This window comes from Fusarium poae (assembly GCF_019609905.1).
Source record: "Fusarium poae strain DAOMC 252244 chromosome Unknown contig_1, whole genome shotgun sequence".
NCBI classification, from domain to species: Eukaryota; Fungi; Ascomycota; class Sordariomycetes; order Hypocreales; family Nectriaceae; genus Fusarium; species Fusarium poae.
The window spans coordinates 952,585-970,716 of record NW_025408659.1 but is presented as its reverse complement, the minus strand read 5'-3'; the positions used below and the strand labels follow the sequence as shown (position 1 = coordinate 970,716).

At 47.5% G+C, this 18,132-nt stretch overlaps 4 protein-coding genes across 4 annotated transcripts; 2 read left to right on the top strand and 2 right to left on the bottom strand.

The window, feature by feature from the left end:
- Positions 1-324: 324 nt before the first annotated feature.
- FPOAC1_013074 (uncharacterized protein) lies at positions 325-4,307 on the top strand (the record flags this gene model as incomplete). Its single annotated transcript, XM_044857416.1, has 5 exons — positions 325-756; positions 806-862; positions 909-1,229; positions 1,303-1,504; positions 1,555-4,307. 5 exons carry the CDS (start codon positions 325-327, stop codon positions 4,305-4,307), a joined length of 3,765 nt encoding a protein of 1,254 aa, XP_044701599.1.
- An 8,714-nt stretch (positions 4,308-13,021) lies between these two features.
- On the bottom strand, positions 13,022-13,636 carry FPOAC1_013073 (uncharacterized protein; the record flags this gene model as incomplete). Its single annotated transcript, XM_044857415.1, has 1 exon — positions 13,022-13,636. One exon carries the CDS (start codon positions 13,634-13,636, stop codon positions 13,022-13,024), a length of 615 nt encoding a protein of 204 aa, XP_044701598.1.
- Positions 13,637-14,727: 1,091 nt separating this feature from the next.
- FPOAC1_013072 (uncharacterized protein) lies at positions 14,728-15,277 on the bottom strand (the record flags this gene model as incomplete). The annotated part of the gene is made up of 5 exons (XM_044857414.1): positions 14,728-14,888; positions 14,936-14,941; positions 15,018-15,075; positions 15,125-15,203; positions 15,252-15,277. The coding sequence occupies 5 exons, from the start codon at positions 15,275-15,277 to the stop codon at positions 14,728-14,730; spliced, it is 330 nt and encodes a 109-aa protein (XP_044701597.1).
- Positions 15,278-15,405: 128 nt separating this feature from the next.
- On the top strand, positions 15,406-16,464 carry FPOAC1_013071 (uncharacterized protein; the record flags this gene model as incomplete). Its single annotated transcript, XM_044857413.1, has 1 exon — positions 15,406-16,464. One exon carries the CDS (start codon positions 15,406-15,408, stop codon positions 16,462-16,464), a length of 1,059 nt encoding a protein of 352 aa, XP_044701596.1.
- Positions 16,465-18,132: the final 1,668 nt, after the last annotated feature.

The window sequence follows — 18,132 nt, the reverse complement described above, 5'->3', positions numbered from 1 at the left end:
GAATGCCCAGAATGAATGACGAAGGGGCGGGGTAGAAAGGAAAAATTATTTGATAAGTCATGCACGTGACCATCCCTCAAACAATGGGATTTATTCTAGGACTAACTAACTTTTTGCCAAAAACACACTAACCATCCGGTCAATCTACAATTCAGGGAAGCTGTACTGCGGGGCGGCCCGTCCACTTTCTGCTGAAGATTTCAGGAGGCTTGCTTTGTGAGATCACGCCACCAACAGCCTACTAAAAAACGAGTCCAGCCGACGTCGTTATTTTTTGTATATCGTTTTATTTTCCAAGAGGTAGATCAAAGCCTTTCAATCATCATGAAGCATGTACAACGCTTCAAAGCCCGGATTCTTGGGCGGTCGGAGTCGCCACCCAAGCCGACACTTGAGAACTCATGCCCCCGCCTGGACGAGTCCTCAAGCAGTGTAACGGAGCCAACAAAATCCCGCACTACCACACATGGCCTATTCATATTAGCGGACAGAAAGCCAGATGAGGCAGGTCTCATGGATTTTCAAGTAGACATTGTTGCGATTCATGGCCTTAATGGAAATGCAATCTCAACATGGCGACACGAGCCTGATGGCACCGTATGGCTTCGGGACCTCCTCCCCAATTTTTTGCCTGGATGTCGGGTCTACACATATGGCTATCCTTCCAAAATATGGTCTCAATCGTCCGAAAGGGTTCAGGAGTATGCACTTAACCTTCTGGTTTCTTTAAGGGATCTTCAGGAAGACTTAAATGTCGTAATTTACCTGATTCGCTCATTCAGCTCTAGTCTGACACCCTTCTTAGAGCAAACGATCTATAATATTTGTGTGCCATAGTCTTGGTGGAATTGTCTTCAAACAGGTACGTATAACCACCAAGAGAAGAACACAAGATTGACCTATTTCAGGCGCTTGTTGCTGCTCACGAAAACGATGACCTGTATGGGGACGTACTGAAGTCTGTCCGAGGCGTCGTGTTTTTGGCTACTCCACATAGAGGAAGTAATGCAGCAAATCTAGCCAGTATTTGCGGTTCAATTGTCAATAGCTTCGCGTCTGCTGGATTAGGACCGAAAACAGTGAGGACTGACCTGCTCAAAACTTTAATATATGACTCGGATACGCTCCAAGACCTGACGATGTCAGCACGGAACCGTTTAGGCAATGTTCACGTAGTTTCGTTCTATGAAACTTTGCCTTTGCCAATGGGCCCGCTGTCCTCCTCCTTGGTAAGTCTGTGTAGCATTACACGCAATAATCGTCTGTCAATGCTTTGGCAACGCAAGCTTACGTCAGGGACAGGTTGTCAGCCCTGCTTCTGCTATGCTTGGCATTCCATACGAAGAAGTAATTCCCATGCCGGAAGATCACAGGACTATTTGTCGTTTTCCTGGCGAGACAGAAAGCTACTTGAAAGTGGCGAGAGCTCTTCGAAGGATTGCCACTAAGTCCTCAAATGTCGGCCCAACAATCAAGCGCACCAGCACGCACTCATCCAATATTGGTAACCACCTCACGACTTGTTTCGTTGATCAATTGCTGATTGTACTCAAGTCCTTAGTGGCTTGGAAAGAACCTGCATGTTACTTCTTAGTGATAACGATGTCGCGAAAGATGTTGAACCGCCCCCAAAGCCAGTCCCTGGCACATGTCAGTGGATTCGCGGCCACGATTTGTTCGTCTCTTGGCTCGAAAAAGGTACCAATGCTCTCCTGTGGCTTACAGGTCATCCGGGCTGCGGTAAGACAATGCTGTCCTACTCGTTGGCCCAATATTTCGATGATGCCTGCAATAAGTCTCGGAATGTCCTCATCTATCTGTGCCAGAACAAGAACAGGCAGACGGATGCGAGGGCAGTACTCATTGGCCTTATCCTTCAGATAATTCATCGCCATCGCTCGCTTGTTAGATATATTCGTTCAGCGTTTGAAAAACAAGGATCAAGCATCATTCAGTCCTTCGCCTCGCTCTGGCGTATTTTTCTTAGGATTACGATGGACCCCAAATCCGGGCCCCTCTATGTTATTCTAGACGCGCTCGACGAGTGTGAGAAGACATCGTGTCATCAATTGCTCGTCTCGATATCTGACATGCTCACCGACTCTTCTCAGTCGATGAAGGGTGGTAGCAGGGTCAAGTTTCTTATCACAAGCCGACCATTCCTTCACCAATCCTATGCCAACAGCCAAAAAGCGTTTCAATCTCAAATATCAATCGATGATGACCAAACTGGCTACACTGAAGATCTTCAGACTTTCATCCAAGAGCGAATCCAAGAAATTTCTCTCAACAGGCAATTCTCAAACGATATCAGGGACTTTTTATGTGAAGCGATAATGTCTAAAGCCGATCGGACTTTTCTATGGATTCACATGGTTCTCGCATCGATCGAGAAGAGTCTACTTACTTCGAGGAAAGAGTTCCAGAAGATTATAAGTAGCATTCCTGAAGGCCTCGCCGAAATATATCATCGTTATCTGACTGCCATACCCTTGGATCATCAAGAGGACGCGTCAAAATTACTAAAGCTACTTTTAGCATGCTCCAGGCCCTTGAATCTGGACGAACTCAACATCGCATTCACCATGGACCCTTCGTATACTACGGCTGAGTCGATCATGCAAAACTCTCATAACTCAATTGCTCACACTGTTCAGGGTATCCTAGGGTCTTTAGTAAGGGTCACAGGGCAACAAGTATCCTTGGTCCACCAGTCTGTGAAAGACTATCTCCAAGATCAATACATCGCTAGCATCGACAGCCCTCCTGCGATACGTATGGTTAATCCGCAAGGCTCCGCTCTACAGCTGGCTACTGTATGCATCCAATACCTTCTTCTTGATGATTTCACAGTCGACTTCTTTCCAACAAATGACTCGCCTACTTCGGTCATTGCAGAAGAAACAGACGTATTTGGCGAGCTACCTCTGGGCGACTTTGAAGGCGACTTTTGGGACCAAGAAGATCACGACCTGGACTCTAATACGTTGTTTCACGATCCCGCTATCCTGCATCCTGAAATCTGCGATTCATTAGTCTCAGACTATCCTTTTTACACATATGCATCGTTGTATTGGGCAGAACACTTCGCTAGATGCGAGGAAGATGCACCAGAAGAGCTCAAAGATTTTGCAAGATCACTACTGAATCCTGACACAGCAAATTGCCGTAACTGGCTAAGCTTCTATCACGTAAAAGCTCCAACACCACTAGATGACGACCTCATGGACCAGAATCCAATCATCCTAGCATCACAGTTCGACTCATATACTGTCCTAAAAAGTCTGCTTCTTGATTGTGAGCCTTCTCAAGTCATTAAAAATCAGAGTCTTTACTGGGCGTCTCGACTTGGTCATGACCGCATCGTTACTGCTCTTCTACAGTCAGGTGCTGAACCTGATACGCGGCAGCTGGAGGGGCAGACAGCACTCACAGTTGCATCCGAGCACGGCAATCGATCCTGTGTCACAGCTCTGCTCGCAGACAGTCGAACCAATGTGAATGCTCCAGGCAGAAACGGACGGACTGCACTCTCGTTTGCCTGCGGAGGTGGACATGATGACATCGTCAAAGAATTACTGAACCAGAAAGCTTGTAATCCCGACGAACCGGATAATGCAGGAGCAACCCCATTCTTCTGGGCCGTAGGGGGAGGTCATCACTCAATCCTTTCCACCCTAGCAAGGCTTCGCAGTGTTGACATCAACCACCGGGACAAGGCAGGACGTACAGCCGTTTCATGGGCTTCCGGAGACGGCATGGCCGACACCCTCATACGACTACTAAAACTTCCACGCATTAGTATTAATGCCAAAGACAATAAAGGGAGATCACCTCTCTCATGGGCAGCAGGAAATGGTTGTACGAATGTAGTTGAAATACTCCTCGCAAGTCCAAAAATAGACAAGACGAGCATCGATAACGACAACAGAAATGCGATATCATGGGCCAGTGCGCGAGGACACTGTCAGGTTCTCATCAGACTTCTTGAAGCAGGCTGCCCAGGAGTCGATGCCGAAGATATCGATGGATGGACGCCTCTAACATGGGCTATCCAGACTGACTCACCCGATACAGTTCAGGCTCTTATCAATGACGAGAACGTTCTGATTGAACGGCGTGATAGAGGTAGAAGGACTGCTTTGTCATGGGCTGTCGAATATGGACATATAGAAGTTGTTAAAGTGCTTCTTAGAGCTGGCGCTGACACTGGGACACAAACTAAGAGTGGCAGAACCCCAGCGATGATAGCTAAGGACTTCGGCAGGGATGACATAGTAAAAGAACTCGAGGTGTATGGGCCATAGTGTCACAAGAGACAGTATGTTATTGTTATATATAGTTTGATATCGATCACAATACTTAATTCTCGTAAGACGCCTGCCTTGTGAACTCGTCCCTACGCCGTCTCAATGTGTTAATGCATTAAATGAAATTCTGTCTGGGGAATTACCCGTGCATCTGTATTCGGCTGCAGTAGAATAAAGATAGGAACAATAACGTTGACGCAATTACTCATTACCCTAAGTGGATCACTGCGCCTACACCATGAAACATGCCTTTGTACTCTTTTTTTCACCACCAGCTGTTGCCTGTCTCTCAACATGATGTTGTGCTGCGACGGACCAATCATTACGAGATGCATGAAACGCGTTCGTCTGGTGCTTAGCACATTCTTTATCTGGTCGATAGTTCAGGAGGGGTTAAAATTGCAGTGAAAGTGACTGGCCATAAAGTGGATCCGTTTCTTATCCTCTTTCACGATTGGTAGCTTCGGGCGGTCAGCTGGCCAACGATCATGCGAGAAGGGTTTTAATCGCAGTCGCGGTGCAGCGGCCGTTCATTGCGAGCACCACCAGCTCGGCTTTATGGAATGCGGCTTTTGTGGTTGACTATATTAACTAGTTCACCTGGGTTGGGGAAAACAAACATCATCTGTACATAATAATGTGGTGTCACATTGCGATCATCCCAGTAGCGAGCCAAGCAGAAACAGCAGAAGTGGCTTCAAGAATGACAGGTGATATCATGGTTCAAAGTACAGCAAGTTCTGGTCATCAATATAATAGGTTCAGCAACGTGGAGTAAGATGAGTCATTTAGATCTCCTCAACCATAGGTCTACATTGCTAATTCTGGCAATAGACCGCTCAAGAGTTGCAATATCACTGTTCAACTGCTACCCCGGCTCCAAGAAGTGGCACGTGACTGCATAAAGTGGTATTGCAAAGATAAGCTTGCAGCCTCTTTTTTTTATACATTATCGATAAGGACGAGTCGCTTATCATAACAGCGCTCGCTAACCGAGGCCTAAGTCGATGCTCACTTTGCGCGGAACAACAATCGGAATTTACACGCTGGTCATAAGAATGGTATTAAATGATATCTACTATCTCCATAGATCCTTCACTTGTGATCTCGTGCATGGTGTTGTTTCCCCGTAAATTTTTACAAATTTCCCATTGAGGCATTCCGTGGTGTTTACGTCCGCGTCGCAGTCTGGAGGAGTAAAGGGACCACGCTTAACTTTCAGTGTTTGAAGTTCCACCATCACTTGAACGAGCTATCAAGAGTCAGCATGCCATCCATTTTTAAACGTAGAACGACTTCCTACATGCTTCCCCTCTCCTATTTCTTTTCCGAATGTTGGTCGTCCGAGGGTTGTGGAAGAATAGACACCCAGATCGTTTGGGCAGTCATTAAAACGCTGAGTCGGCCGTGCAATCGAGAGGCCATGGCGTCATACCAAAGCTTTCAGTCGATAAAGGACTCACACAGAACCCAAGCCTCTGCAGCCGGTGCACATAGCGCCGTTCTTTCGTCCAGAACCATCACATTCTTCGCAAGGCATCTTGGTACCGGGAGGAGGTTTTGGAAAATATTCAGGGAAATAATCAGACGACCGAACGTTAGGCGCTCTATAAATACGAATTAGGCTCAGAAGGTGGGCCAGTATACGATTGGCTACTCTCGTCGCTGACAAATTTGAACAACCAACTCAGTTCTCCCAAACTTTTGTCATCCTTTGATATGGAATCACTACCATTCTCATGCAGGCTTGCAAACAAATAAATCAAATCCAAATCTATTCAAATCAAATCAAATGGGCCATAATGTTATCCAAATCAAATCAAATCGCGATGTCCAGATTTATTTGGATATCTGGCTATTTGGATAAGCCCCACTTCTGTGATCTGGCCCAATCACTGCCAGTCATTATGCCCCTGCCCGCGTCGCGTAAGGTTACACGAAATTCTGGTTTCTTACCATCATGCGACGCGCTGCATACGAAATCAGTTTATTCTAAGCCTATGTCGGCCTTGCAATGAACACACCGCACTACTCCATGAATGGAATGATCTGAGAATATTGTAAAGCGATCGGCAATTCACGATAATTCTCGTGGTTTATTTGATATGGTTCAATATGCGAATACTGACCAGGCGGCAAGAGCTCTTTCCAGACAGGGTTCGGATCAATTCAACGAGCATCAACCATCAATCAACGGGCGTCAGAGATGTTTCAATATCTATCAATCAATTTCATTACTCGCCAAGACATATCAATTCAACGAGATGGCATCAACGTTGATGAAGTTGATGTTTGTTGACGGCGGACTGCAGGGTAGGTGGGCGGACCGAGGCAAGATATTTCGCGCGCAACGAGACGCGTCGTTGACGCGTTCGCCAACAGCAACCACCTGACGAAATGCAGAGCTCGGCCACCATTGCTCCATCATCCACACCGTCAACGCCTTTGCGAAGCAAATCAGCCTCCCCTCATCCCCACGCTCATGATGCCAACTTTACAGGTTCTGACCCCCTGGACCTTACTGACGAGGATCATGATTTCGTCTTCGAACGATTCAAAGGCTACACCCTCAGTGAACGCAGGTCATCTACAAGACAATGGGTATGGAAGTTCGGCTTCGATATCTCAAAGGCGGGCAACAGTGCCACATGGGTCTGCGGCTTTTGCGTTAAGAAGCGAGACCTTCGACCCTCACACTACGACCCTCGAAACCTCAGCAACGTTGAGCTACATCTCTCGAGCTTCCACAACGTGCGCAACGCGAGCGCGAAGCGAACCGTACCGAATACTCTGAAACGTCCACATGACATGGCGGATCAGATGTCGGTCGTTTCGTTCTTTGGCCTCGACGTCAACGACGCGAATCAGCAAGCTATGGCGAATCGACTGGTTGCCTCTTTCAACAAGGAGGAGTTCCAACGCAAGATGGTCAAGTGGATGGTCAGCGCCAACCTGCCCTTCCGCACCGCGCAACATCCCTTTCTTCGCGAAGTCCTCGAGTATCTCAGCCCTTCGGTCGGCATCCAACGCGCGCACATCAGCGACAAGAGCGTGCGGGCGATTGCGTTTCGCGAATACGAGAAAAACAAGGGGCTGGTAGCCAAGACGCTTCAGGAGAGCTCTGGTCAAGTTCATCTTGCTTTTGATGGCTGGACTTCAACAAACGGCCTCTCACTCTATGGTGTCAGTGCCGTATATCGCGACCGACAGGCACAACCCCACAAAATTGTGCTTGGTCTGCCTGAAATGGATGGCAGGCATACTGGGAAGAATATCGCCGCTGCGGTTCTCGAAGTCATCAGCTCCTACGATATCGAGAAGAAGATCGGATATTTCACTGTCGACAATGCATCGAACAACGATACGGCTTTGGCGGAAATCGGGGATGCCCTGGGCTTTCATTGGCCAGAGCGCAGAGTTCGCTGCCTGGGTCATGTTATAAATTTGGTTGTAAAGGCCCTTCTTTTCGGCCAAGATTATGAGTCTTTCGAGCGGGATGTTAACGATGGCCTGCTTACTGTGCAGCGCGAACACGAGCAGTGGAGGAAGAGAGGACCCATTGGGAAGCTTCACAACTTCTGTCAAGAAGTCAATCGGTCAGACCTATGGACGAGGAAGCTTATCTCGGCCCAGGAGCACCGCATTCGAGAGGCAGCAGAAGACTCTGGGTTCAAAGCCCATAAACCAGTTAAGGTTGTCACCGACAATGCCACCCGATGGCTTTCGCAATTCTACATGATGCAACGCGCGCTTCGACTAAAGCCTTTTTACGATACCTTCATATTCGAGGCTAGGGCACATTTCGACTCTGAGAACCGAACAAGATGCGGCAACTTGAGGAAGGGCGTCAGAGAACCCTACTTTCTCCAGGAAGGCAATAGGCTGGAAGAGAGTGATTGGGAGGCAATACAAGCTCTCCATGACATCCTTCTCAATTTTGAGCTTGTCATCAAATCCCTGCAGGGCGACTCCCAGTCTCGCGAGAAACAGCGAAGCCTTGGCGAGGAAGCCATTGACCAGATTCATGGCGCAAGTTGGGAAATCCTTGATGCATATGAGTTTCTCCTCGACGGCCTCGAGACTGCGAAGGGCATCGTGGCAGGTCTTCCTGAAGGTGATCATTTGGTCGTGAACGTCAACAATGCGTGGAAGAAGCTCGATTCCTACTACGCGAAGGCGGGTGAATCACCATTGATCTACGCTGCCGCGGTTCTGAATCCTGGGAAACGTTGGGACGCTTTCGACGGGTGGTACGAAGATCACCCCAACTGGATCGACGCAGCGAGGCAACAGGTGTACCGCCTATGGCGTGAACAGTACAAAGATTTGCCGATTGACGCTGAAGACGTCCTCGAGCCGCCTAGGAAAGCCCTTCGTCTTTCGACCAACAAATTCACAAACTTCAAAAAGCAAAGGCGAGACGTCAGCGGGCAAACGTCAGCCTCCTTGTCACCATGTGCGTCGCCAGCGGCAACTGAGCCGGATGAGTTTGAACTATGGGAGCATGATCACGCTGCAGGCGATAAGCATGTGGAGGACCCGCGTCTTTACTGGCACAAGAGAAGGCAAAAATACCCTCGGCTATCACGCATGGCTCTAGATCTACACACTGTACTTCCCATGAGTGCTGAGGTCGAGCGTCTGTTTAGCGTCACCGGTCACATGGTGGTTCCTCTGCGCAACCGACTGCATGCCGATACTCTTTCACTCTGTCAGACCATCCGGAGCTGGTACCACGCTGGTGTGATCCAGGATCTTGATCCAATGTTGAAGTGGACGGGCAACATGATACCAGATGTCGAAGAATCTGAGGATTAACAGCTAGAGGCTTGGTTTGTCAGCAAATATGGGTGCAACACCTATCAACGGATACCAACATCTATCAATCAATGTCGTTTGTTTATCAACTTCTATCAATCAACCCACCTGTCATTACGTAATCATCTATTATCTATCAACGAGGTGTTATATTGATGCTCGTTGAATTGATCCGAACCCTGGCCTGAACCCAGGCCGTATCTTGGCTCGGACGATATGCCACAGACGAGCCGTCAAATTCGTGATCTTGGGTTGAACAAGACACCAAAGACGCGGAGACGATACAACGTGATAGCCAAGGGCTTTGAAGCTCACCAGCAGACAGTAGCGGCGCATACGCAGAGGATTGCCAGCCTAGAGGAAGAATTGGCTCGGCTGAAAAGAGGAAAGAAGAGGAAGGCGGTGCCGAATCCTAACAAACGTTTCATGACTCTTGGAGAGACTCTAGCTGGTAAAGAGTCCATACCAGAAGGGGCGACTCGTTATACGCCTATCGGGGTGGAATTTATCTCTTCAAGCGAGCAAGAGTCAGCATCGGAGGCTGGCTCGGTCATAGAAGTCAGAGAGGAAAACATACCCCACCAACCAACCAGGCGGTCGCAGCGGATAGTGAAAAAAACCAGAGCACAATAGATTGATCTACTTATGACTCATTAAATGAATGATTTTACGCATTTCTGTCAATTTGGTCAAATTCTGTGTAAGTGAAGTTGGTGAGTTTTGGTGGAGCTTTTTTTATTTTGCCTGGCGAAAGAGGGGTGGTGGCGAAAGAGGGGTTGTGGATGGTAAAGAAAGTGCCTTCTGAGATACCATCCTAGGGAGCTCGCCCAGATACTCTGAGCCGCACCCAACTGTCAGATATAAAAAACCACTCATGCCTTGCTCTAAGTGGGGATTCCCATTTTGGTGGCGTGTGGTGTAGTTGGTAAAAATCTAACACCAACGTGTTCTCGCGCCGTTAACACCTCGTCCTATACACAAGCTTGACGAAACTCCCTTTCCTAGTCTTCCAGCATACCTTGGATTGCCTCGACAAGCCGATACAAATGACTCATGCCGTTCAGGAGATAGCTCTTGATATTGTTGTTGCTAGCCTCTGTACCGGAGGTCACTCGAATGCCGAAGTTGCGGTACTTCCGGATAAAACAACGGACCCACTGCGCCCTCACAGGCATGTACGTACCATATAGATACGCAAGGATTGCTTTCTGGTCACCGAATTGCGTACAGAGGCACTCCCAGGCCTTCTCATGATCCTCTTCCGTCTCGGTAAACACCACCAGCCTCCATAGCATAAGCACTCTGTGGTAATCGTGGGTTATCAGCCGAGACAAGTTATCGTGGGTGATTGGCTCTTCTTGCCTTCCGGATGCCTGTACTGCCTGTCGATCACGCTGGCTGAGGGCAGCGTCGGGCTCATCCGAACTGCTCTCTTCGCCAGTCCTGCTATCCCTCGTGGTGTGCGCCCACTTCCGTTTGGACTGCAGTATTACATTGGAGTTGATATGGTGGATGCAAAGCTGCTACTGGGCGTCTTGAAACTCAACCCCCAGTGCCTTCTTCATCTGGTCGTCAAAGTCGGTAATGACAACGTCGGGGGTCCGGGTGCTGTATCGGTCGAGGAGCGTGCGTACACCGTTTGTAAGGAACTGGGACCCTTCAAGCCTCTCGTTGTCGATCAACCCGAATGCGGCGTTGAAGACAGTACCCAAGCAGGTCTGTCCCGTAACTTGGAAGAGTGGCAACTTGAAGCGGTTCGTGTTGCACGTGTTGTCGAAACTGATGACCTCGGGGAAACGCCTCCACATCTGGATATAGTGAATTGCCGATCGCTTTACAATATTCTCAGATCATTCCATTCATGGAGTAGTGCGGTGTGTTCATTGCAAGGCCGACATAGGCTTAGAATAAACTGATTTCGTATGCAGCGCGTCGCATGATGGTAAGAAACCAGAATTTCGTGTAACCTTACGCGACGCGGGCAGGGGCATAATGACTGGCAGTGATTGGGCCAGATCACAGAAGTGGGACTTATCCAAATAGCCAGATATCCAAATAAATTTGATTTGATTTGGATAACATTATGGCCCATTTGATTTGATTTGATTTGGATAGATTTGATTTGATTTGGATAGATTTGATTTGATTTGGATAGATTTGATTTGATTTGGATAGATTTGATTTGATTTGGATAGATTTGATTTGATTTGGATAGATTTGATTTGATTTGGATAGATTTGATTTGATTTGGATAGATTTGATTTGATTTGGATAGATTTGATTTGATTTGAATAGATTTGGATTTGATTTATTTGTTTGCAAGCCTGGTTTCAACCTGAAAGGTGAATATTTACCGACTATGGTTGTGCGCACAAGCTTGTCTGATGCTTTTTCTCCAATATAATCTAACTTTTCATCTAACTTAGCTTCATCTCACTTTACATCACTTTGTTTCACTTCACTTCACTTCATCTTACTCGAGGTTGATGGGCTCCACTTTCCTTTCTCGCATACTATTCTCGTATCCAGAAGGGGAGGAGGAATTGAACCAAATCCCTGATCAAGGAAAGGAATCAAATGATACTTGGGTCCACACCTTGATCCACTCACCCCATTATTCACGCTTATCCAATACCCATTTGCCCCATTATTAACTATGGATTTTCACCATGAATATTCTCACTTCACTTCACTTCACTTCACTTCACTTCACTTCACTTTACCTCACCTCGCCGGACTTCATCTTCCTTCATCTCCTTTCGCCTCGCGTCATTCCCTCTCATCCCCTACGCTTCTTCCTCCCGCTTTAGTCATCGTTAGCTTCAATACGTTTTACCTATTTTCACTAAGTCTTAGTTTGCATCACTATTCTCAAATTAGACGACCATGCTATAACGTCACTAGCGGCGGCATTAGGCACGAATTTTGCCGAATACGCCGCTACCCGAATGGCCGAAGGTTACAGAGTGGTGCGAGTTCAGCGTGTCAGTAACTTGTTATTGTAGTTTTATTGAGAGTGCCCCAAAATGGACTAAACGTGGCGCATGCCCCGCGTACTGCCGACGATGGGATGATCCCTGCCCTTCGTACTCACTAACAGCATTTAGATGGGTATCAGTGATCCCAAGTGAGTTTGAACTCCATGCATGACCGGAAGAAATGATGAGGATAGTCCGAGCTAGCTCTTATGAAAAGAGAGTAGTTATAAGCCGATTATACTACGGATCTTTGAAGCCCGGACGCCGAAATAACTGGACTCTGTTATGTCTGATACCTGGCGGGGTCGGTTTCGACTCTGGCTGTGTACATGACATGCGCCACGCTTAGTCCGTTTTTGGTTACTTCCATTAAAGCTAAAATAAGAAACTACTGACGCTGGACCCGCACCACCCTGTACCCTAAGAAGCTTAGCAACACTACCTACTCAACTCTTCTCACCGCCCTCAGCTCCGAATTGCAACACACTCAAACAGCCATTTGTATTATTGCTTTTCTCTTAATTAATCACAGATATGGTGCAGCACATATCGGAGGCTATCGCCAAAGACGAGGGAAAACTCAAGCAGGAGGTCCAAAGACTGGTAGGCTCGCATATTTTATCTTCAGGCTACGTTTTTAACTGTCACTTAGTTCGATGATCAAACGGAGCTCCTTGCCGAAACACAAGGGACGGGAGGTTACTATGTGCCAGCCGTACAGTTTAGTAGAGTCTGCGGAGTGTTTGTCGTTGTTCAGAGCGGTTATGGAGCTGTGAGGGTACTCGGCAAAGATCAAAGCCTGCATGAGAATGTGATCACAAGCCCTAACGAGAAGGAGCGATACTGTATTATCACGATTGAACCAGGGCAAGAATGTGGGATCCTAGGAAAGCCGTCTTATCGTCTCATAACCTGTTAAGAATCTTTTTCTCGTGCTTGCCTCTGCATAACCTGCCGTCCAATTGCATGTACCATGCTCACAGACATTTCCATCTTTACAAACGAGTCGTTCGATCCAAGTCTAACAAACGGGAGAGGGATTCCATTGTAAGGGCACGATATTTGAAGCTGCGTATCCCCAAATTGTTCCAGAAGAAAGCTAAATAACTCTTTGCAAGTGATTGGAATCTGGACTTCTCGTGAATTAGGCGGTGATTCTAGTACTGATGGGAGAGCGTCTTTGGTGAGATCGATGACTCTCGTCAAGCCTTGAGGCTTATCCACTTCGTGCCACCATCGCGATGCAGCGGCCAGATAAGTGCGTGATTTCAGCGACGCGAGCTCAGTCTGAGTAAATGCCAGAGAGCATAAGAAGTAGACTTCTGGCAGATGCGTCCATAGCTCAGTCAAAATAGTATGTGCTCGTTTTTTTGGGATATTTTTGACGATATGCGATGCATCTTGTGCTATTAGAAGCTTGGATTGCTTCAGGCGGTTGATCTGCTTGGTGGTCAAAGGGAGGTACCCAAGGGAAAACTCTCGGAGCTTCTCCTGGAGTCCGGCGATGAATTTATTGTCGTCAAGGGCCATATCGGCGAACACAAGGGTCTTTTTGACGATATTGGGGGTGCGTGGGATGAGATGATGGTAAGTGAATTAAAGTGAAGTGAGGTGAGGTGAAGTGAAGTGAAGTGAAGTGAAGTGAAGTGAAGTGAGGTGAAGTGAAGTGAGGTGAGGTGAAGTGAAGTGAGGTGAGGTGATCACAGAGAAAGAGAGATGTTTTGAGCAATATTCTTTCTATTTTCTATGATGACGTGGCCCACGACCGTTGGCCGGCTTCTCACTGGACAAGCCCCGCTCAAACCCCATAACCTCCATGCATCCCCGTTGTGGGGACAGGATTGAAGGGGAACTGATTGGTCTACGAACATTGCTCGGCGTCATAAGCTAGACAGGCAGCATCGAGTGTCCACCTCACCGTCAAGTGTGGGACCAAGACTACATTGCATTCAATCTTCAGCAGGTTACCTCTATAGTGAAGCGAAGCGAGCCGGAACCGGCCGAACCCTGGCCCGACATCTGCGGACCCCTGCGTTGGCTAAGCACCTAAAATATTTTTTTGCCGGCTTCCGTAGCCCTGTATCCTCAGCCGCTAATCTTAGTACGTATCTCCGATCAGACTAATGCAAATCTGGTACTAGCGCCCTCCACAACGATCTTCAAGAACCAGAAGTGCATGAAATTGTTGTCCAGGAAGTCCAGGTGTCTTCTGTATGGTATTCATAAGAATAAAAAAGAGAGATAGAGGAGTAGAATACCGTAAGTGCATACCAAAACATTGTTAGAGTCTCGTGAAAGGAAAACACGTATGTCGTAGCGTGCGCAACCTTTTGAGAGCGTTCTCTCTAGACCCCTGCAAATGGAAGGTACGCAATGCAGGTTCAATAATGCAAAGTAGTTTCAGTGTGCGAGACAACGGAATGAATCCATAGCTGGCAGGGATAGGGACGGTTTGGGATGATCTAACATACTCGCCTGAGTAGATAGTCGGGGGCGGGCTACAGGATGCGGATTTCATCTCGAGGTCTGGCTATCGCAGCCTCACCGGTCTGCAGATGACAGGGTGGACTGCTGCAATCGCTACTAGGAAGCAGAAGTAGCACCGTAGTGATAATAAGGGTTTAAGAAGATATTATTGTCTTGCCCATCCTATCAAGCATTTCCAGCTCGTCATCTGGCTCATCAACTAGCTCGTCAACCAGCTCGTCAACCAGCTCGTCATCCAGCTCGTCATCCAGCTCGTCAACCGGCTCGTCATCCAGCTCGCCAACCGGCTCGTCATCTGGCTAATCAACTAGTTCGTCAACCAGCTCGTCAACCAGCCGTTACCTATGACTTTGCCGTCTCCTTTAGAAAATATTCATCCGAATACAGACGCCACGGATGTGGCTGTTGACGGTCCATGGCTTACATTGTATAGAATAGAGGACATAAAAAAGTTTCATGAAGGGGACCGAGCATTTTGCCGGCTAGAACGTTGTGAATCGGACCAATCGAAGAAACCAATAAAGAACATACTGGAACACCTTCGGAGGCAGCATGGAGAAATCTTGAAGATGGTGCGAGGCCCGCCCGGACCAACAAAACAGTGCCCTGTCTGTCATAAACTTATGTCGGCAAGTAACGTTTCTAAATGTCGCCATACCTTACTACAAAAGGAAAAACTCGCATTGGGCTCTCCTGTGGCTAGTCGACCTTCCACTGCTGCCAATACACGACATTCTTCTTACAATGATAAGGAATGGAAACAGAAGGCTCTCCAGGATCTGATGTGCAGGTTTGGTGATGGTCAAGAAGCAATGACGCATGGCGAACGTACCAACAGGAATCTTTATCGTTATCTGGTCAACGCTTCACCCCCAAACCTGGACGAAAGCAAAGGAGATATAGACGCACGTTTCTGTACTACCCATGAGGATTGCAAAAAGGCTTTGACCGAAACCAAGAATCTTATCATAGCCAAGGACCAGCAGAGTTATAAATGGCCACTCGGAAAACCTCCTATCCAGCAATTTTTAGCACAGTGGCGTGACGGGCCAGATCTCGAGGTTTGTGTGCAGATCCCCAGCCGTTCCATCGATGAGACCTCTTACGAGAAACTCACGATAGGAGAGCTCACTCAAAGATTCTTAGCCGACAAGGCGTCTGATGACCCAGTGAACGCACTGGACATCCGGTCCCGTTCCCCAAATATCTATCCAAGGATGCTTGAACCAGACTCTTGTAGATTTCTTCATCTTATCATTGATGCCAGCCTAAGCATCAAATCAGCCCAAAGAGACGCTGCATCAACGGGTGAGGCGCGGCAGCATAAAAACTTGTTCGAAGGCTCACTCGTAGGTCAGCGCGGGAGCAACACGGATGTACACCTCGACGCTAATGGCTTCGCCACTTGGATCACACCACAGGACGGGGAGTTTGGGTTTATCTGGCTGACCCGTCTCACAGCGGATGACATGGAAGGTTGGATTAAGGATCGCTCATATGATAAGGACAAAGTCCGGTACGTGGTTGCGAAACCAGGACAGACCATCTTCATTCCGCCCGGAACTCCACATGGTGTTGTTCGCCTGGAAGACACGCTGTCCATAACGGGCCACTTCCTGAAGTGGTCTGATATCGATAGTTGGTTGAGGATAATGGATTTGCAGCGCGAGCACCCGCGTATAACCAACGAAGATATGACAAAGGATAGCATGCTGCGTTTGCTAGAGCCCGCTCTCAATATTATTCAGGGCCGAATAGAGCGCGACGACGTCGAGGAGATGGGAGGACAGGACGAGGCTCGAGAAATTGAAGAAAAGGCAAAGGTGAGACTGCATCTCGAAGTAATAATGGCATCACTAACCTGGATGTAGGTTTTAATTCTCAAGATTCAGAAATCGAAAAAAGGAGGGAAAAAGAGGAAACGGAAGACATGAAATACGAAGGGCGGTTGGGGAAGTTTAATGACCTAATTAAGGGTACCGTAACTATCTTAAAAGCAGTGAACTCGTAATGCTAATTGAATGACCATTTAAATACATTTTTTACTGTCCTGCTGTATCGATGCACTTTTATCCTCTACATGCATGACGGCTCTAGTAGTAAGCCACTGCCTGCTTCTAACCCTTTGTCTTGACTTCTAGTACTTCTGTTGTTGCAATTAGATAGTACTGCAGGCAAATATGGAACAGTCAGCAAAACGATGCCCCAACTTCCTGAGCATCTTATCGTTCAGTTGAGGCATCTGCATGTTCGGGCCGTCCATGTTTAATGGACCGAAGACTCTGTCCAAATGTACATACATGTGCTCCCACCAATCTCCAAGTTGAGCGAAAGGATGACGATGTCCACATCCATTTCGAGTGCAGTGAAAACCGTCTTCCTTTTTCCATCCTACCTATCGCCAAGTTAGAGAGCTTCTATCGCTATTTGGGAACATCCTTGCCACACTAAGATGGATTAGCATCTTCAAAATCAAGACTTTGGTGTCCAGATTCTCGCCTATCTTTCCTCTGCAGAGGCCTGAGCGAACCTGGCATATCCTTTCTTCCGATAGCCTATTCCGTACAAGTTCTGCTGTTACGCGGTGGTTTAAGGCTAGCTTTTGATAACCTTCAGCCTCAATTCTGAGAAGAGATGTTGAACTTGCCTACCTGGCGGAAGACGGCAGTCAAATGAGATAATAAGGGTCCGTCACTATGCATGGCTGGTATGATTGAGAAACGTACTCAGGTATTGGAGCGGTGATAGAAATGAGAAAACTTTGTAAAAGCGAAGACGAGAAAATGGTGGGGGAGATCAGATAATTCAAATTGACAAAAGATTGATAGATTCATTAGTTGCAATGCTAAGTTAAATATCGTGTGAATTAACCTATACCTCTACCTATGAGGTACACATTCCCAGCCTTGCAACTTCAGCCGCTAATTTTGGAATGTATCTCCGATGAGCCCAATGCAGATCTGCTACTAGCGCCCCCCACAACAAACATCAAGAACCTGAATTTCATGAATTGTTGTCCAGGAAGTCCAGGAGTTTTCTACATGTGGTAAACATGTACGAATGATGGGGGAAAGCAGGTTGGTGCAAGGTCAAAAACGTATTGCATGTAGTTTAAGAGCCTCGTTTGAAGTAAAGGATGGATATAGTAACGAGAGCGACCTTCCAGCATTCTCTCTAGACCCCTGCGACCCAAGGTACATACTGCAGGTTCAAGAAAGGGAAGCGGTAGCAGGGAACGAGAGAACGGAATCCTGCAGCCTCATGTACGCGAACAGTCAGGGGCTGTCCCATAAGGGTGAGGACAGCATCTCCATGTCTGGGTTGGTGTCTACGTTCTTTCCTGGTTGGCCTTTGCAAAGACATGATCGTAGATATCAAGGCATCTCGTAGCGCGCCATACAGTTAAGATTACCATACTGTCCTTCAGCTCCCCAAAGCTGCATTGCCTTCCGTGATGGGCATGTGCTGAAGGGGGAAATAAGACTCCAGACGCGAGACTCCAACCTCGATAACTTGCATCGACGATAATAATATTAAGG